The sequence below is a fragment of the Zonotrichia albicollis genome, chromosome 4 (genome assembly GCF_047830755.1).
Source record: "Zonotrichia albicollis isolate bZonAlb1 chromosome 4, bZonAlb1.hap1, whole genome shotgun sequence".
Classification (NCBI taxonomy): Eukaryota; Metazoa; Chordata; class Aves; order Passeriformes; family Passerellidae; genus Zonotrichia; species Zonotrichia albicollis.
This window is the reverse complement of record NC_133822.1, coordinates 73,012,664-73,027,732: the sequence shown is the minus strand read 5'-3', so window position 1 is coordinate 73,027,732 and position 15,069 is coordinate 73,012,664. Positions and strand designations below refer to the sequence as shown.

General features: G+C 45.6%; 2 protein-coding genes across 2 annotated transcripts; both read left to right on the top strand.

Annotated features, from left to right (window-relative positions):
* The first annotated feature begins 3,690 nt into the window (after positions 1-3,690).
* Positions 3,691-5,230, top strand: LOC102074640 (E3 ubiquitin-protein ligase RNF113A-like). Its single transcript, XM_074540110.1, has one exon. The coding sequence runs from the start codon at positions 3,707-3,709 to the stop codon at positions 4,637-4,639; it is 933 nt and encodes a 310-aa protein (XP_074396211.1). The 5' UTR covers positions 3,691-3,706; the 3' UTR covers positions 4,640-5,230.
* A 7,058-nt stretch (positions 5,231-12,288) lies between these two features.
* On the top strand, positions 12,289-13,630 carry LOC102063226 (peptidyl-prolyl cis-trans isomerase-like 4). Its single transcript, XM_074540109.1, is given in 2 exon segments — positions 12,289-13,586; positions 13,588-13,630. Coding segments are annotated over 2 exon segments (1,341 nt in total).
* Positions 13,631-15,069: the final 1,439 nt, after the last annotated feature.

The window sequence follows — 15,069 nt, the reverse complement described above, 5'->3', positions numbered from 1 at the left end:
TCTGGCCAACCAGCACAAACCTTCTCAATTTTCTGTAAGCAGTCATGGGTCAGTGGCTCTTCTCCTTGCATTGAGGTGTCCAGGAATTGGACTGGGTTTACTGCTGTGGTTCCTTTAATTTCCACATCCTCTTGCTCCAGTAGAACAGTCTGATGCTTCAGCATTTGACTCAGGGAAAGCCAATGCTCCCCTTTTGTCCTGATACAGCATTCAAACTGTGCACTAAAGTCTTCTGTCCCAAATTCCTGGCCTCTTGGACGAGAATAGTCTCAGCTATGGCTGACAGGCACCACGGCCACCCATGGCTGACTATTTTTAGTTGTTTCCAAAAGTGCCCCACGGGCCTCTTGAAGTCTCCTACCTTCTGAGCCAGAGCTCCAAGGGTGAGGGCTGCTCTTCATGCACAAAAAGTTCACAGGGTTTGTTAAGTCTGGAAGTCCTAAGGCAGGTGCAGATATCAGGGCCAGCTTTAGGTTACAGAATGCAAGTTCACCATCAGGAGTTCTAATCAAAGGTCCTTCCAAGGCCTCCTTTAAAAGCTCATATGATGGTTTGACCAAAATTCTGCAATTTGAGACCCACAATCTGCATCATGCAGCCACACCTGAGGATGCTGATACATCTTGGGCAGTCCCAGGTTGGAGTACGTGGCACAGGGCTTCTTCTCTGTCCATTCCCAACTCCACTGTTCTGGTACTGATTCAAATCCTAGGCAGGTACCTTGCTGCCTCATGATTTAAGTTTTTTCCTGAGACACTTGGTAACCTCCTTGGCCTAGGAAATTTAGAGCACTCACAGTCAATTCCATATATGTTTCATTAGGTTCAGTTGCTAGTAAGAGATCATCAGCATACTGCAGGACCAACCCTTCTGCGTTCTCTTTTTTCCAGACCTGCAATTCTTTTGCCAGCTGGTTCGCAAAAATCATTGCACTGTTTTATATCCTTGCAGTAACACAGTCCAGGTAAACTGAGTCTTCTGACCAGTCTGGGGGTTTTCCCATTCAAAGGCAAAAATGCCCTGACTTTGCTTATCAAGAGGTATGCAAAAGAAGGCATCCTTCAAATCTATCACTTTAAACCACCAGTGATTTTCCCTGATATTTTCTTTAAGGCTCTTGATTTCCCTGATTTTAAAGGATGCAATTTCTGCCCAACCAGTCTTGATCCATTTTTTAGGGAAACACAGGCTGAGCTTGTTGGGAATAGCCTGGAGCTCCACTGGCCCAAACCAGGGATGTTACTGCATTTTCTCCTGCTTCTGGGTATTCCTCCAGAACTGTGTGGTTCTGGTGTTCCCTGCAACATAAAAGTCCTTCCTTTGATGGCTTTAGTCTCAGGTACCCATAATTGATTTTTCCATCTTTACATACAAACTGAGCCTCCAATTTGCTTAACAGGTCTCTTCCTAAAAGAGGAACCAGACACTCAGGCATATATAGAAATCAGTGTATTATCCACTGTTTTCTGAATTTAATGGGGTTAAAGAATGTTCATTTTTCCACTTCTCCTGTTGCACCAACAACATTTGCAGTTTCTTGGCTATTTTTCCCTGGTTTGTATTTAATACCAAGTAAGTGGGCAGTGTCTATTAAAAAGTCAATTTTCCACTTCGTCAGCTTTATGGTAACCAGGGATTCAGCTGTGGATTCTGTCCCTGGTTCCCTTCATCCCTGGAGCAGGGGTAGGTCTGTTCCCTCTGTCCCCATCTGCCTCTGGGGACATTCCTGTTACCAATGCCCAAACCATCTACAATCTGCACATTGATTCACTCCTGGGGACTCAAACCCCTCTATTGACAAATGGAGGGAGTGCCCACATGGAACAGAAAAAGGGGTGAATAAATGCTAGATATTTAACTGTCCTCCCCCCCTCCAACAGAACAAAACACCCAAAATTCTATAGAAAGAAAAAACCCCAAAACAGCTGGCAACATGGTAGGAAAAGGTTTTTAGGGTTTTTTTCCTGTCTCAAGGAAAAAAAACCTAAAAAACAAGGGGTTCATGCAGAAGCTTGACCAAAATCAGATGGGAACCTGGTGAGTCCCTGGTGTTGGTCTCCTCTTCACAGCAGCTGAAGCAGGTGGATTTGGTGTCCTTTCTGCTGCTGGCTCAGATGTTCTGAGGTCAGGGGCTGAGATGGAGCAGCCTTCTCTGGCCGGTTCTTCTCCCACTGGTCATTCTCTCTGATCTCAGACCAAAACCAAACTGTACAGTTCACTTTGAGGAAAGCTACCAAGTGATCACAGCCTCTCCAAGGACAGGGAAAGGGAAAAAACTTCTTGCCTGAGCTAACAGAAACCAAGCAAAAAAGAAAAAAAGAATGCAGACTGCACAGCACCACAGATACCTGGGGAGTGATGCTTTGAAAAAACCCAAGGAAGAGGGGCTCACCCTCCCACCCCCCACCAGAGCCTTAAAGGTACAGCAACAATTTTGGGCATAAAACAGATGATCAGGGAATAAATTATAATAATTAAATCACCCAAGATGCTGGTTACTTTCAAACCAGCACAAGCATCAAAAAATGAAGTTACTTGAGTAGGAATAACAATATGGGGTTTTTGCAAGTGTTGCTCGTATTTGGATGTAAGAGGAATAGGCATTTTAAACATGCATTGGTTGCCAGATCCAGACAATACGGCATACCACTGCCTTAGCAGAAATCAAGCTAGAAAAGCTTAACCCTGTAAATGGAAAGGAATACACACCTGTATTTGGGGAATATTTGGACTGCAGTTCCAGAAAAGTTCTCAAAAGGATAGCTGGCTACTCCAGCTTGCGGCCTACATGGTGCTGATCACCATTGTTAGTAGTAGTTGGGTACTAGGTAACTTCAGTTTCATTAGTGATTGCTGGTTTTGATGTCTTATAAGTTTCTTTTTACAGACTGCTATAAGTTTGTTGCTGGCAAATTTTACTGAAAGTTGTTCCCCACTGACCTTTTCCTCTTTCCTTGGGTGTAGTTCCTCGGGATCTCCCTGAAACTTGGTTGGTGGGAGGGATAAGGGTGAAAATCTGGGATATGTAAATTTAGTTGGGTTGTGGTGGTACCTGGACCTGTAAGGGTATGGCTCTGAAAAGCAAGGCAGCCTTAGTTGAACTCACAAACCTTATGAGTCCAACAAGTAGGAAAAAATAGTTTTGTAAAATTGTCTAACATTCAAGAATGCTGAACCTCACCAAAGAAGACTGTTTTACTGTCTCAGGCTACAATGTAAGATGTAATCAAAAGTATGTATTATATCACCTTCTTTATTAGCTGTTAAAAGCAGGTGGGGCAGTGTTCTTTATCTCTTCCAGGACTCATCCCTGATATCTCCCTCTGGGGGTTATCTTCTGCTAATGGGCTATTAAGTGTCCCTGCATGGCTGATAAAATTCCATCATCCCATTGTGAGATGCTCCATCCAGGGGGAGGAGCCCAGCATTCCAAACTGGATATAATGTGAGCTGTGGAACACCACAGGCAGCTTTACCTACTGGACTCCCAGAGGAGAAGAAGCACAAAGCCACCCCTGGACCTTCAGAGGAAGACCAGACCCTTCTCCAGGATCCCTGCTCCACCAGAACCACACCTGTCACTGCAGGAGGACTGCAGCCACCATTTAATTGGATTGCTGCCACCACTCTGACCCACAGGGTGCCAGGTTATACCCTGACTCAGTCCAAGCCTTCTCTGCCTTTATTTTCTAACCAGCATCAGCTGATGGCAGAGGAGAGCAGTGTGTGCAGCTTTGTGTTCAAGAAGCGGGTCCGAGCCGTGGGCGGTGGCTGGCGAAAACGTCCCGGCAGTGAGCAGGACAGCAGTGGGGAGGAGGGCAGCACCGTGGTGAGGAAGAAGCTGCCCAGGGACACCCCCAACCCCATGATCCAGAGGACCAGGCGCTGCATGAGGGAGAGGCCGGAGTATGCACAGAGCAGCAGCGAGGATGAGGATCCTGCCAAGGAGATCGGGGTCACCTACAAATCGACCAGGTCAGCAAAACCTGCTGGCCCGGAAGACATGGGGGCCACAGCGGGGTATGAACTGGACACGGAGAAGGACAAGGATGCCCAGGCCATCTTTGAGCGCAGCCAAAGAATCCAGGAGGAGCTGAGAGGAAAGGAAGACGATAAAATTTACCGTGGTATTAACAATTACCAGAAGTACCTGAAGCCCAAGGACACAGCGATGGGAAATGCCTCCTCAGGGATGGTCAGGAAAGGCCCCATCCGTGCTCCGGAGCACCTGCGGGCCACGGTGCGCTGGGACTACCAGCCTGACATCTGCAAGGACTACAAAGAGACCGGGTTCTGTGGCTTTGGGGACAGCTGCAAGTTCCTGCACGACCGCTCGGACTACAAGCACGGCTGGCAGCTGGAACAGGAGCTGGACGAGCGCCGCTACGGCACCAGCGACGATGAGAACTACGAGGTGAGCAGTGGTGAGGAGGAGGTGCCCTTCAAGTGCTTCATCTGCAGAGGTTCCTTCAAGAACCCCGTGGTCACCAGGTGTGGGCACTACTTCTGTGAGAGCTGTGCCCTGCAGCACTACCGCAAATCCCAGCGCTGCTACGTCTGCGGGAAGCAAACCAGCGGCGTCTTCAACCCTGCAAGAAAGCTCATGGCAAAATTGGAACCCCAAGACTCAAACATTTGAGAAACACCAATAGGAGAATGATGGTTTTTTTTTAAATTGAGATGGTTTTGAGTTGAATAGTTTCTTGTTTGTAGTGTTGAGTTGTAATTTGTAGATATATTTGGGATATGAGGGACTTAAGGATTTTATCTATTTAAGGACATGGGTCACAAACCCCAAACTAAGACAAGCTGTTTATTATGTTGTTTTTTCTGACAGTTCTAAAGTTGAATTTTTTCTTGTTTGTAGTGTTAAGTTTCAATTTGTAATTCCTGCAGCATGCTATCCTGAAAGATTGTATTGCTGGATGTTTGACAGCTCCTGGATGATACATGAGATGCATCCCTGCCTAGGGGGGCTGGGCTTGTCCACTTGGGTGGAAAGCCTTATTTGACCTGGGCTTATCATCAGTGACATCATGCTGGCTTTGTCATCCTGTTTGTCACATTGCAGCTGATCTGAAACCCAACCATCCTAAAAGGAAACAACTCCCTGGGTGAACAAGGATAAGGCTGGATTCAAATCTACACAGGGACCCCCAGCCAATGTCATTCAGCCCTAAATGCAGATGTGTCATTAGCCAGAGAGCTGGATAGTGCTCAATGAATCACATGTGTAAGCTTGGGAAGTTTGCAGCTCCTGTAAAAGGAGCTGTGAGAATAAACTTGATGCTGTTTTTCACAAGAACCTTTGAGAGTTGTGTTGTTTGTATGTCTCTGATGAATGACCCCACCATAACACTGTCTGCAAAGGGCCCCGCAGAGGATGGCAAAGAACACTTTGCCCTTTTTAAACAGAGGAAGGGGGAACTGTCACAGCCACAGCTGGCCTGTGGGCTGTACAGATAAATTGGCCATAACAGACCCTAACTTGACCAGTCTAGCTGTTACAGAGTAGAAGTAAATGAGTCTCCAGGATAAGACAATCATAGGCTGGATTTGAACTCAAACAGGGACCCCAACCAATCTCATTCAAGCCTCAATACAGACTGCTAAGTCTGCAGTGAGCTGGGTGGTGTTAAGACCTTGGCCAATCAGATGTGTAAGCACAGGAATTTTGAAACCTCTATAAAAGAATTATTGAGAATTTATTGATATTATTTGTAAGTTTCGCAAATTGGCATAACTGACAAGAATCCCCTGTTAGAAGTGCAGTTACTGAAGTAATTCCCCCTCTTGGTTTGGCCCCCTACTGAAGCCTCCCATTTCCTTCTAGCTCCACATTGTTTATATCTAAATACATGGGAAAGTAAAATGGCTTGTGTTCACTGAAGAAGCAAGATTAGCATAGGACTCCAGGAATGTGTTTATCTAACAAAATACTGCAATTAGCTGAAGAAGCTATATAACTATACAGTAATAGTCTACAGAGCTACAAATATATGAAAAACATATAAAAAGCAAAAATCTTTCGGCATCAATGACAAAATTGTATAATGAAAAAAATTACAAGTGATGGTTAATTTGCTACCGTCTATTAAATATATGCCTGAAGTTATATAAGTGAATATAAAAAGTGGGTTTGAGTCTTGGTGCCAGGTTGAAAGTATAAAATTGTCATCATTGAGTAAGAAATGACACAGACTCACCAGAGGGTTGGTTTGCATGAAGGATGTGTCTTTACTTCAGATCCTGTTTTATACATTGCTCCAATACAGATGGACCTGGCTGGTCAATTAATCAGTACATTCCACCTGATTGGATAATTTATAAGACACTTTTCTAATAAACAATCTTTGAAAAAAACAAGAAAACAGAGAGTCAGAAAACACCACCTGCAGGTTATGATAAGCTATCATTATTTATCTTCTACACCCCAAAGTCTCACAAGCCAATTCTGGGAAAACTTATCATCTAGTTTTCTCGCTCTCTGACCAGCCTGTGACATCCACAGGTCCCCCTTTTTGTTTAAATCCTCTGCAGGGTCCTTTGCAGAAAGGAGAACAAACAGAGCTGCAGAGGTTCCTGTAGCAGTTGCTAGTTATCAATCAGAACCTCAATTGGATGCTGATTTAAAATGGTCAGAGAGATTGGATCTTGTGATTCCCTCTTACTAGAAATAAACTATTAATCCTAAAATCAGTTACTTATTCTAATACAATATCAATACTAAGTCTAATAATATAGTAACAACTTATCATTAATTTGTTGAAAGAACTGACAGTCTTAGCCTGTCAACAGTCCTTTTCAGAAACAAAGAAAGGATGGAATGTTCACTCCCCACTCGTGGAGGGGCCATCTGATTGATGGTTGACATCTTGATCATCACTCTGAGGTTGCCTGTTGGCCACATTCTGTCTTTGGTGTCACAATCAGGGCAGACATGCCTCACAGGTACCCATCAAACTCCAGTATCTGTGGAAACACTTGCATACCCATGGCCCCAGGTGTCATACAACAGGGACAGTTCTTGGACAGTTAGTCCCAAGTAAGGACACAACCAGCTGATGACACCCGTCAATTTCTGGGCATCATTGAAGATCTTAACAGAATCCGAGAATTGCACCTCCTGGTGCTGAATAGTTCTGTCAAGAATTTTGACTCCCAGGTATTTCAAAGGAGGGTGCTGCTGAACCTTCTCCGGGGCCACCTGCAGCCCACAAGAACGCAGAGCAGCGAACAGCTGAGGCTGTACCCTCAGCAACTCATCCTGGGGGATGCTGCCACCAGGATGCTGTCCATGGAATGATAACAAATGCGTGAGGAATCTGCTTGTGGACTCCAGACAAGGCCTGAGCCACAAACCGCTGACAGATAGTCAGGCTATTGTGACAGCAAAACCTGTGGCAAAACCTTCCATTTGACACAGAGTGGAAATTCTCTAGAGTAGAAATCCATTTTGATTTAGGTGAAATGTACATCTTTGAGTTCAGTCTGTAGTTTGAAGCCTGTTGTCTGTAGCCTGCCTGCAAGGCCTAGGCTCAGGGATTCAGTGAAGGACAGAGGTAAGTGGGGGGAGACAGAGGATGATAAAGAGAGACAGAGACTGCTGTGAAAGCAGGTCAGCCTGACCTAGGAATCCTTTCTGATATAGAAGAACTGGTGGCAAATATCATGGGAAATTCATAAAAATGAATATGTATAAACCTATTGTGAAACTGTATGCATATGTATTTGAGAGGGGGATAAAAAGAGACCTGAAGTTCCCAGAGGTACGCATGCCTTTTAAGGAGAGTAATCTCCACATGCGTCCGGCACTGTAATAATAAACATACTGGCTCTACAACTTTCGCAGAGTTGTGGAGTTTTTGGCTATCTCCGCAAAACACATTGATATCTCTGCACAGGTTCAGCATTGCTGACTGAAGGCACTGTGAAGGCAAACTTTGGTTTGTCATCAGGACGCAAAGGAATTGTGAAAAAAATTTTCTTCAAATCAATGATCAAGATGTCCCATCCAGCAGGGAGCATGGTGGGTGTGGGCATACCAGGATGCAGTGCCCCCATGCTTTCTGTCACTGCATTAATTTTTCAGAGGTCCTGTTCCAGCCTCCATTTCCCAGATTTTTTCTTTATCACAAAGACAGGAGTATTCCAGTGACTAGTAGAAGGCTCAATGTGTTTTGCGGAGAAAAGAAGCAACCTCACAACTTGTAAAAGTTGTAAAGCCTGGTATGCTTTATTACGACGCGCGCCGGACGCAAGACTCCCCAAAAGGGCATGCGTACCCCTGAAGATTTCAGACCTCCTTTTATCCCCCTTCCAAATGCATATGCATACAGTTTCACAATAAGTTCATACATATTCATCTTGCATGACACTTAGCACTAATTCTTCTTTATCGGAGGAATTCCTAGGTCGGGGGCAGATTGACCTCGTGGTTTTTCTGTTTTTCTTTCTCTGTCTCCTTGCTGTCTCTGGAACGCGGCCTCTCCTTCAGCTTTAGCTCCACAGACCCTTCACCTCTCCCAGACACTTCACCTAGTTCAGGATGGGTCCTTACTCTGTCTCAAATGTGTCCTTGTTGCAGTTGCTCCTGAACCAGTTCACAAAGGGCAACCATTTTTCTTTTGTCTAGTGCCACTGATGAACCCAAATGGGTTTGTCCACCAGCCACTGTAAAGGCAGTGTAGGATATCTTCTGCCCTTCAATGCAGTGTCCCCAGTTAAAAATCCATCCCACTTCTGGCTGCTAGTACATCCTGCTCCCAAAGACTGATTGGAGCTGCAGTGACACAGGGCTGAACTGTGGCTGTCTGCCCATTCACATTACTGACCAGCATGGAGTGTTGGCTCACCAGGGTATGTGCCACATCCCCCAGCCCTTCAGTGGCCAAACCTATGGGAGCCAAAGGCCACATAAGAGGCCATACAAAGAGGGAGACGACTGTCACATCCGCCCCCGGTGTTGAGAAAACCTTGGAGATGGATCTGAGGCGGCCAGGCACCCAGTAGAATCAGGGTACATGTCATCTGTGGCGGCTGAGCAGAAACATCTGCAGAGCAGAAGACTTGTGGCAGTCCCGTGGATTCGAAGCCACCATTCCCATGAGTCTGCTGGCCAGTCCTGGGGACACATGACTGAAAAGGCACAAGTTGAGCAATCTGAGTCCCTGCTGGAATAGTGACGGGGGGTGTGCATGAAAACCGTAGCACAAATTTGGCCTAGAAAGTCAGAGTCAATGACTCCTGGGTGCACAAAGATTCCTTAGTGGGTGACACTAGATCTTCTCACAAGCAGTGCACCCAGTCCTTGTCAAAAAAGGTCTGAACACATCCAAAGAAAAATTATATTCACTACAGGATTCTAAGAAAACTGTGTTGGTGGTATGTACATCCACACTGGTGGAGCCCTGGGTGATCCCTCCAAGCTGGCTGGGCAGGTCTGAGCCAGCACCATGCCCTGAGGAATCACCTGTGTCAGGGCACAATTCCCTTGTGCTCATTGTCCCGTTCTTGGGTCTGCCAAAGGCTGGCCATTGGCATGAAATTTAGCCTTGCATTGCTCAGCAAAATGACCTGGCCTTAGGCATCTAGCGCACAAGAAGGAGGCACCCGGCCATGATGGATTGCATGTTCCTTGTCCTCCCTTGCCCTTATTTTTGCTCTTCTGTTGTCCACCCGCTAAGGGTATGTGGCCTGGCTGTAAGGGAGCCATCAGAGCAGGCACTGTGCGGCCTACAGACCCTACCCAGGCACATGCATTGACCATGTCTACTAGTGATGGGATGCCTGGAAGAGTAGCTATGATCCTCTTGCACTGACTGTTTGCATTGCACTGGGCTAACTGCTTGCATAACGTCTCCCTTAGGGCATCATCCTCAATCTGCTTCTCAAGGGCGTCAGCAAGCTTCTGGACAAATGGCAGAAATCGTTCATCTTCTCCCTGAGTTATTGCTGCAAATGCTGGCCCGGGGGAGGCCAATTCAATAGTTCTTAACAATGCACGAAATCCTGCCCTTTGACTCTGCTCAAGAACAGCAGAGTCCCAGGTAGCCTCAAAATTAGGACTGGGAGAGACCTGTTCTCCGAGGAGAACGTCCACCCCCACCTGAAACCTAGGATCTTGCTGAGGCAAATACCTGTTGCCTGCTGCAGCCTTTTCAGCAGCCTCCCTCCAGTACTTCAAAAAAATACCAAATAGCACAGGCTCGAACAGTACCTGAGCTATTTTTCTAATATCAGATGGAAAAAGCAGGCCTGATTTTAGCACTCTGAGAGTCTGCAAAACTTGTGCAGAGCCAAGGCCATATTCTTCAACATCACGTAGCAAATCTCGGGCCACCTCCCAGTCAATCACATTATGCCTGGCAGCGCGTCCTGAATTTGAGACAGCTTTAGAGGAACAGGAGGGGGAAGCTGGCAGGGGGTGTGACGTTGGCTGGACCAAACACCTGCGGGGAGGTGCTGATGATGGGCGTGGCTGGGACATCTCTGCAGGCTCTCTGGCTCTCGATACAGGAGCTGATGGAGTGACCAGTGGGGTTGTGACAATCACTGATGGCAGGGATGGCTCCGTCCTCACCCGCGATGGTGGTGCTGGACCTTGAGTCAGGAACTGCAGCTCCTGCTGGCTGTGAGTAAGTCGGACCCTGGCGCGCAGGGCAGGTGAAGGTGAGGCCTGGCAGGGCCAAGTGGCTTTTGGGGTGGTGCTATGCTGTCCCCCTGCTCCCTGTGTTTTGCGGAGAAAAGAAGGAACCTCACAACTTGTAAAAGTTGTAAAGCCCTGTATGCTTTATTACGACGCGCACCGGACGCAAGACTCCCCAAAAGGGCATGCGTACCCCTGAAGATTTCAGACCTCCTTTTATCCTCCTTCCAAGTGCATATGCATACAGTTTCACAATAAGTTCATACATATTCATCTTGCATGACACTTAGCACTAATTCTTCTTTATTGGAGGAATTCCTAGGTTGGGGGCAGATTGACCTCGTGGTTTTTCTGTTTTTCTTTCTCTGTCTCCTTGCTGTCTCTGGAACGCGGCCTCTCCTTCAGCTTTTGCTCCACAGACCCTTCACCTCTCCCAGACCCTTCACCTAGTTCAGGATGGATCCTTACTCTGTCTCACCTGACAAAAAAACACGGGCATCACCAGCAGGAAAACTTATCTAGTTTTCTCGCTCTCTGACCAGGCTGCCACATCACATAAAATGCAATTGTACGGTGAATTCTAAAGTATGTGGTGCACAAAACGGTTTGGTTTTAGTTGCAAAAGCTAAAACAAGGGTTTTGGTGTGGGGATTAGGGTTCCTTCTAAATTTAATTTGTTATAAGGGCTGAACCAAATCTTATAATTGCCTGGGTGAATTGTGAATTTTGAAGCTGTGTGGTTTTGTGGGGTTGAAGTCCCCCCTTGTGCCTTTTTGCGTGGTTTGTATGGACCTGCCAGAATTGGCAGGTCTGAGTCCTGAAGCCAATTCTGCAGCTCGTGCCTCGTGGGATTCAGTCCCCTCTGTGCTGTTTAAGTCTCAACTGTGGGTGTAAGAGAAAAAAAATGAATTGCATGATTGAGTTCTGCAGGTTATACTGTCAGTTTGTTTCTTAGGAGCATATATGTCTGCATGTGAATAGGAATAGGTTGTGTGTGGGTTTAGTCTCACCAGTATACAAAAATTGGAAGAGGAACGCCTGTTACATAAAAGAACTTTTGTTGAAAAATTGTTAGTCTCAGCTTGCAATGCAAGATGTAACCAAATGCATGTATGCTTTTACCATCTGTTAAAATCAGGTGGGGCAGGGTTCTTTATCTCTTCCAGGACCCATCCTCCCTCTGGGGGTTATCTTCTGCTAATGGCCCATTAAGTGTTCCTGCATGGCTGATAAAATTTCATCATCCCATTGTGAGATGCTCCGCCCAGAGGGAGGAACCAAGCATTCCAAACTGGATATAATGTGAGCTGTGGAACACCACAGGCAGCTTTTCCACTGGATTCCCAGAGGAGCAGCTTTTTTCTCCACTGCATTCCCAGAGGAAGGCCCATCTACAGCACCACTGGACCTCCAGAGCAAAACTTCATCCTTCTGGAGGATCCCCGCTCCTCCAGAACCACAGCTGGCCTAGTGGGATTCAGAGGGCTGAGCCACCATTTAATGGGACTGCTGCCACCACCCTGACCCACAGGGTACCAGGCTCTATTCTCACTCTGTCAGTGCTTTTTGTACTGCTGCATTTTATTTTATTTTCCTAGTAAAGACCTGTTATTCCTATTCTCAAATCTCTTCCTGAGAGCATGGCAGTGCTGCTGGAGACCACGGTGGGCGACCTGGTCATCGACCTGTACACGGAGGAGCGGCCCCGAGCATGTCTGAATTTCCTGAAGCTCTGCAAGGTCAAGTACTACAACTATTGTCTCATTTATAATGTCCAGCGGGATTTTATTATACAAACTGGTGACCCCACAGGAACCGGCCGTGGAGGGGAATCCATATTTTGTCAACTCTATGGTGATCAAGCCAGATTTTTTGAGGCAGAAAAGGTGCCCAGAATCAGGCACAAGAAGAAGGGAACAGTGTCAATGGTGAACAATGGAAGTGATCAGCATGGATCACAGTTCCTCATTACCACAGGGGAAAACCTGGATTACCTTGATGGTGTACATACAGTGTTTGGAGAAGTGACAGAAGGCATGGATGTATTGAAGACAATTAATGAAACCTTTGTAGATAAGGATTTTATCCCATATCAGGATATCAGGATAAACCATACAGTAATTTTAGAAGATCCCTTTGATGATCCACCTGGCTTGTGTGTTCCTGATCGCTCACCAGAACCTACAAAGGAACAGCTCGACAGTGGCAGAATAGGAGCAGATGAAGAAATTGATGACATGAAAGGACGGCCTGCAGATGAAATAGAAGAAGTTCAGGCTGAAAAAGAAGCAAAAAGTCGTGCTATTCTTCTGGAAATGGTGGGAGACTTACCAGATGCAGACATCAAGCCACCAGAAAATGTGCTGTTTGTTTGTAAACTGAATCCTGTGACCAAAGGTGAAGACCTGGAAATAATATTTTCACGATTTGGTCCCATTAAAAGTTGTGAAGTGATCCGAGACTGGAAGACTGGTGAATCTCTTTGTTACGCTTTCATTGAGTTTGAAAAGGAGGAAGACTGTGAGAAAGCCTACTTCAAAATGGACAATGTGCTGATTGATGACAGACGGATACATGTGGATTTTAGCCAGTCTGTTGCCAAGGTTAAATGGAAGGGAAAAGCTGGGCAGTATACCAAGGAAGATTTCAAGGACTATGAGAAGGAATGTGACAAACCTTCTAAATTTGCTCTGAAAGAAAAAGTAAAACCAAAGCGAGATGCCGAGTATGACCTGGTGTTGGATGAGGATATAGAGGAGTCTCACACAAGTCAGTCACACCTGGCTAAAAAACAGAAGAAGAAGAAGCACCATCTCCGTGAAGAAGATAACAAGAGGACCAAAAAATCTAAGCAGTCTGACAAAAAGCATGAAGAACACTGCAGGGAGAGGAGCAAGGGTGAGAAGAGACACAGGCATTCGAGCAGCAGCCATTATAAGGAGAGATTACACTTACAGTAGACAAAAAGACAAGTACAGATGAAGGGAAAAGCAGAGGGAAACTAAAATAATAAATTTGACTTTTTTACCAAAAAAACCCAAAAAACAAAAAACCAAAAAAAAACCCCACAAACAAACAAAAAAACCAACCAAACAAAAAAAACCCAAAAAAGGAACAGAGCTGCAGTGGTGCACTGGCCAGTCTCAGTCTGTAGGCAGAAACTTTCTCTTGTAATTTTGTTTCCTAAGGTTGTCTGTTAAATCACTGTCTCCATTCATAGGAAGATGTGTGTTGTTACCAGTTACTGTGTGTTTTAATCTGTCCCCTGTTCATGGGGAAGATAAGCTCTTGTGAAGTCATGTTCCTCACTGATATTAATAAAGGTTTGCTAGTAGATATTTAGGAAAAGCCTCCCAGTCAAGGCTTAGGCCTTGGCCAGGTCCTGGCACTGGCCTGTTGGGAATTATGCCATCAGACCCAGGGGATTGTACTAAAAATGTAATCAAGTCACTTTGACTTGCTTATTTTGTCTTTTAAAAGCTGGACCCCCTTTTGAGGTAAAACTGGAAACTTTTCCTGGGAAAGGTTCTCCAGGTCCTCACTGTGAAATGAGGAGGATCCTCTCCCTTGATGGAGAGGGTCCTGCTGGAAGCTGCCAGACACCTGAACAATGTGTGATCACCCCATATAGGGGCATTAAGAAAGGATGCTGCTGATGTGGCAATCTGTGATAGGCCCCTTAGAGTAAAACACCATATAAGGAAATACTATGTCTTGAAGAAGTGTATAAAAATGTCTTGTTTCTCTCAATAAATGTCTGATTATCACTATGGGTCTGAGTCCATTCCTTGGTCATTACATACATGCACACACTAGTAAAGATGTGTTATTACTTTTCTCATATCTTTGCCTGAAAGCCCCTTAATTTCAAAATTATGACAATTCAGAGGGAAGGGGGTGTAGTGGTTTTGGTTTGCCAATTGGATTTGACAGCCCCTGGGCAAGATGACTGAGCACCTTGTGGCAGGAGCTGCTCTCAGGGGCTGGAGGTTGAGCAAGGCCCTGCCCTGGCAGCCTGTGCAGCTGAGCCTTCATGGTCAGAGCCAGAACAAAAGCTCCCAAAAAACATTCAGTGGTGTCAAGGTCAACAATTCCAGCGAATTAACTTGATCCTACCTAAACAACATGATTCCTGAGTCTCAGCTATTTGGCCTTTAGAACAATGGTCAATTATTTCCATTTCTCTAAGAGACATTGGACATTATCTTTTGTCTTCCCATGCCACGAGACCCTGTATCAGTGACATGACTGGATTAAATAAATTTTGTGGACTGTCACTGGTCTTTTTTGTGTCTTATCCCGTATCTAACAGATAGCCAGTAACAGCCTTAATAAGATGCAAGCTGTTTGAACACCAGAACAAAAGAGATAGAGCAATTATAATTATTATATTATTACTATAATTAGAAATTACAATTTCT

Coding starts and splice junctions, on each gene's coding strand:
- LOC102074640 (XM_074540110.1), top strand. CDS start 3,707: ATGGCAGAGGAGAGCAGTGTGTGCAGCTTTGTGTTCAAGAAGCGGGTC.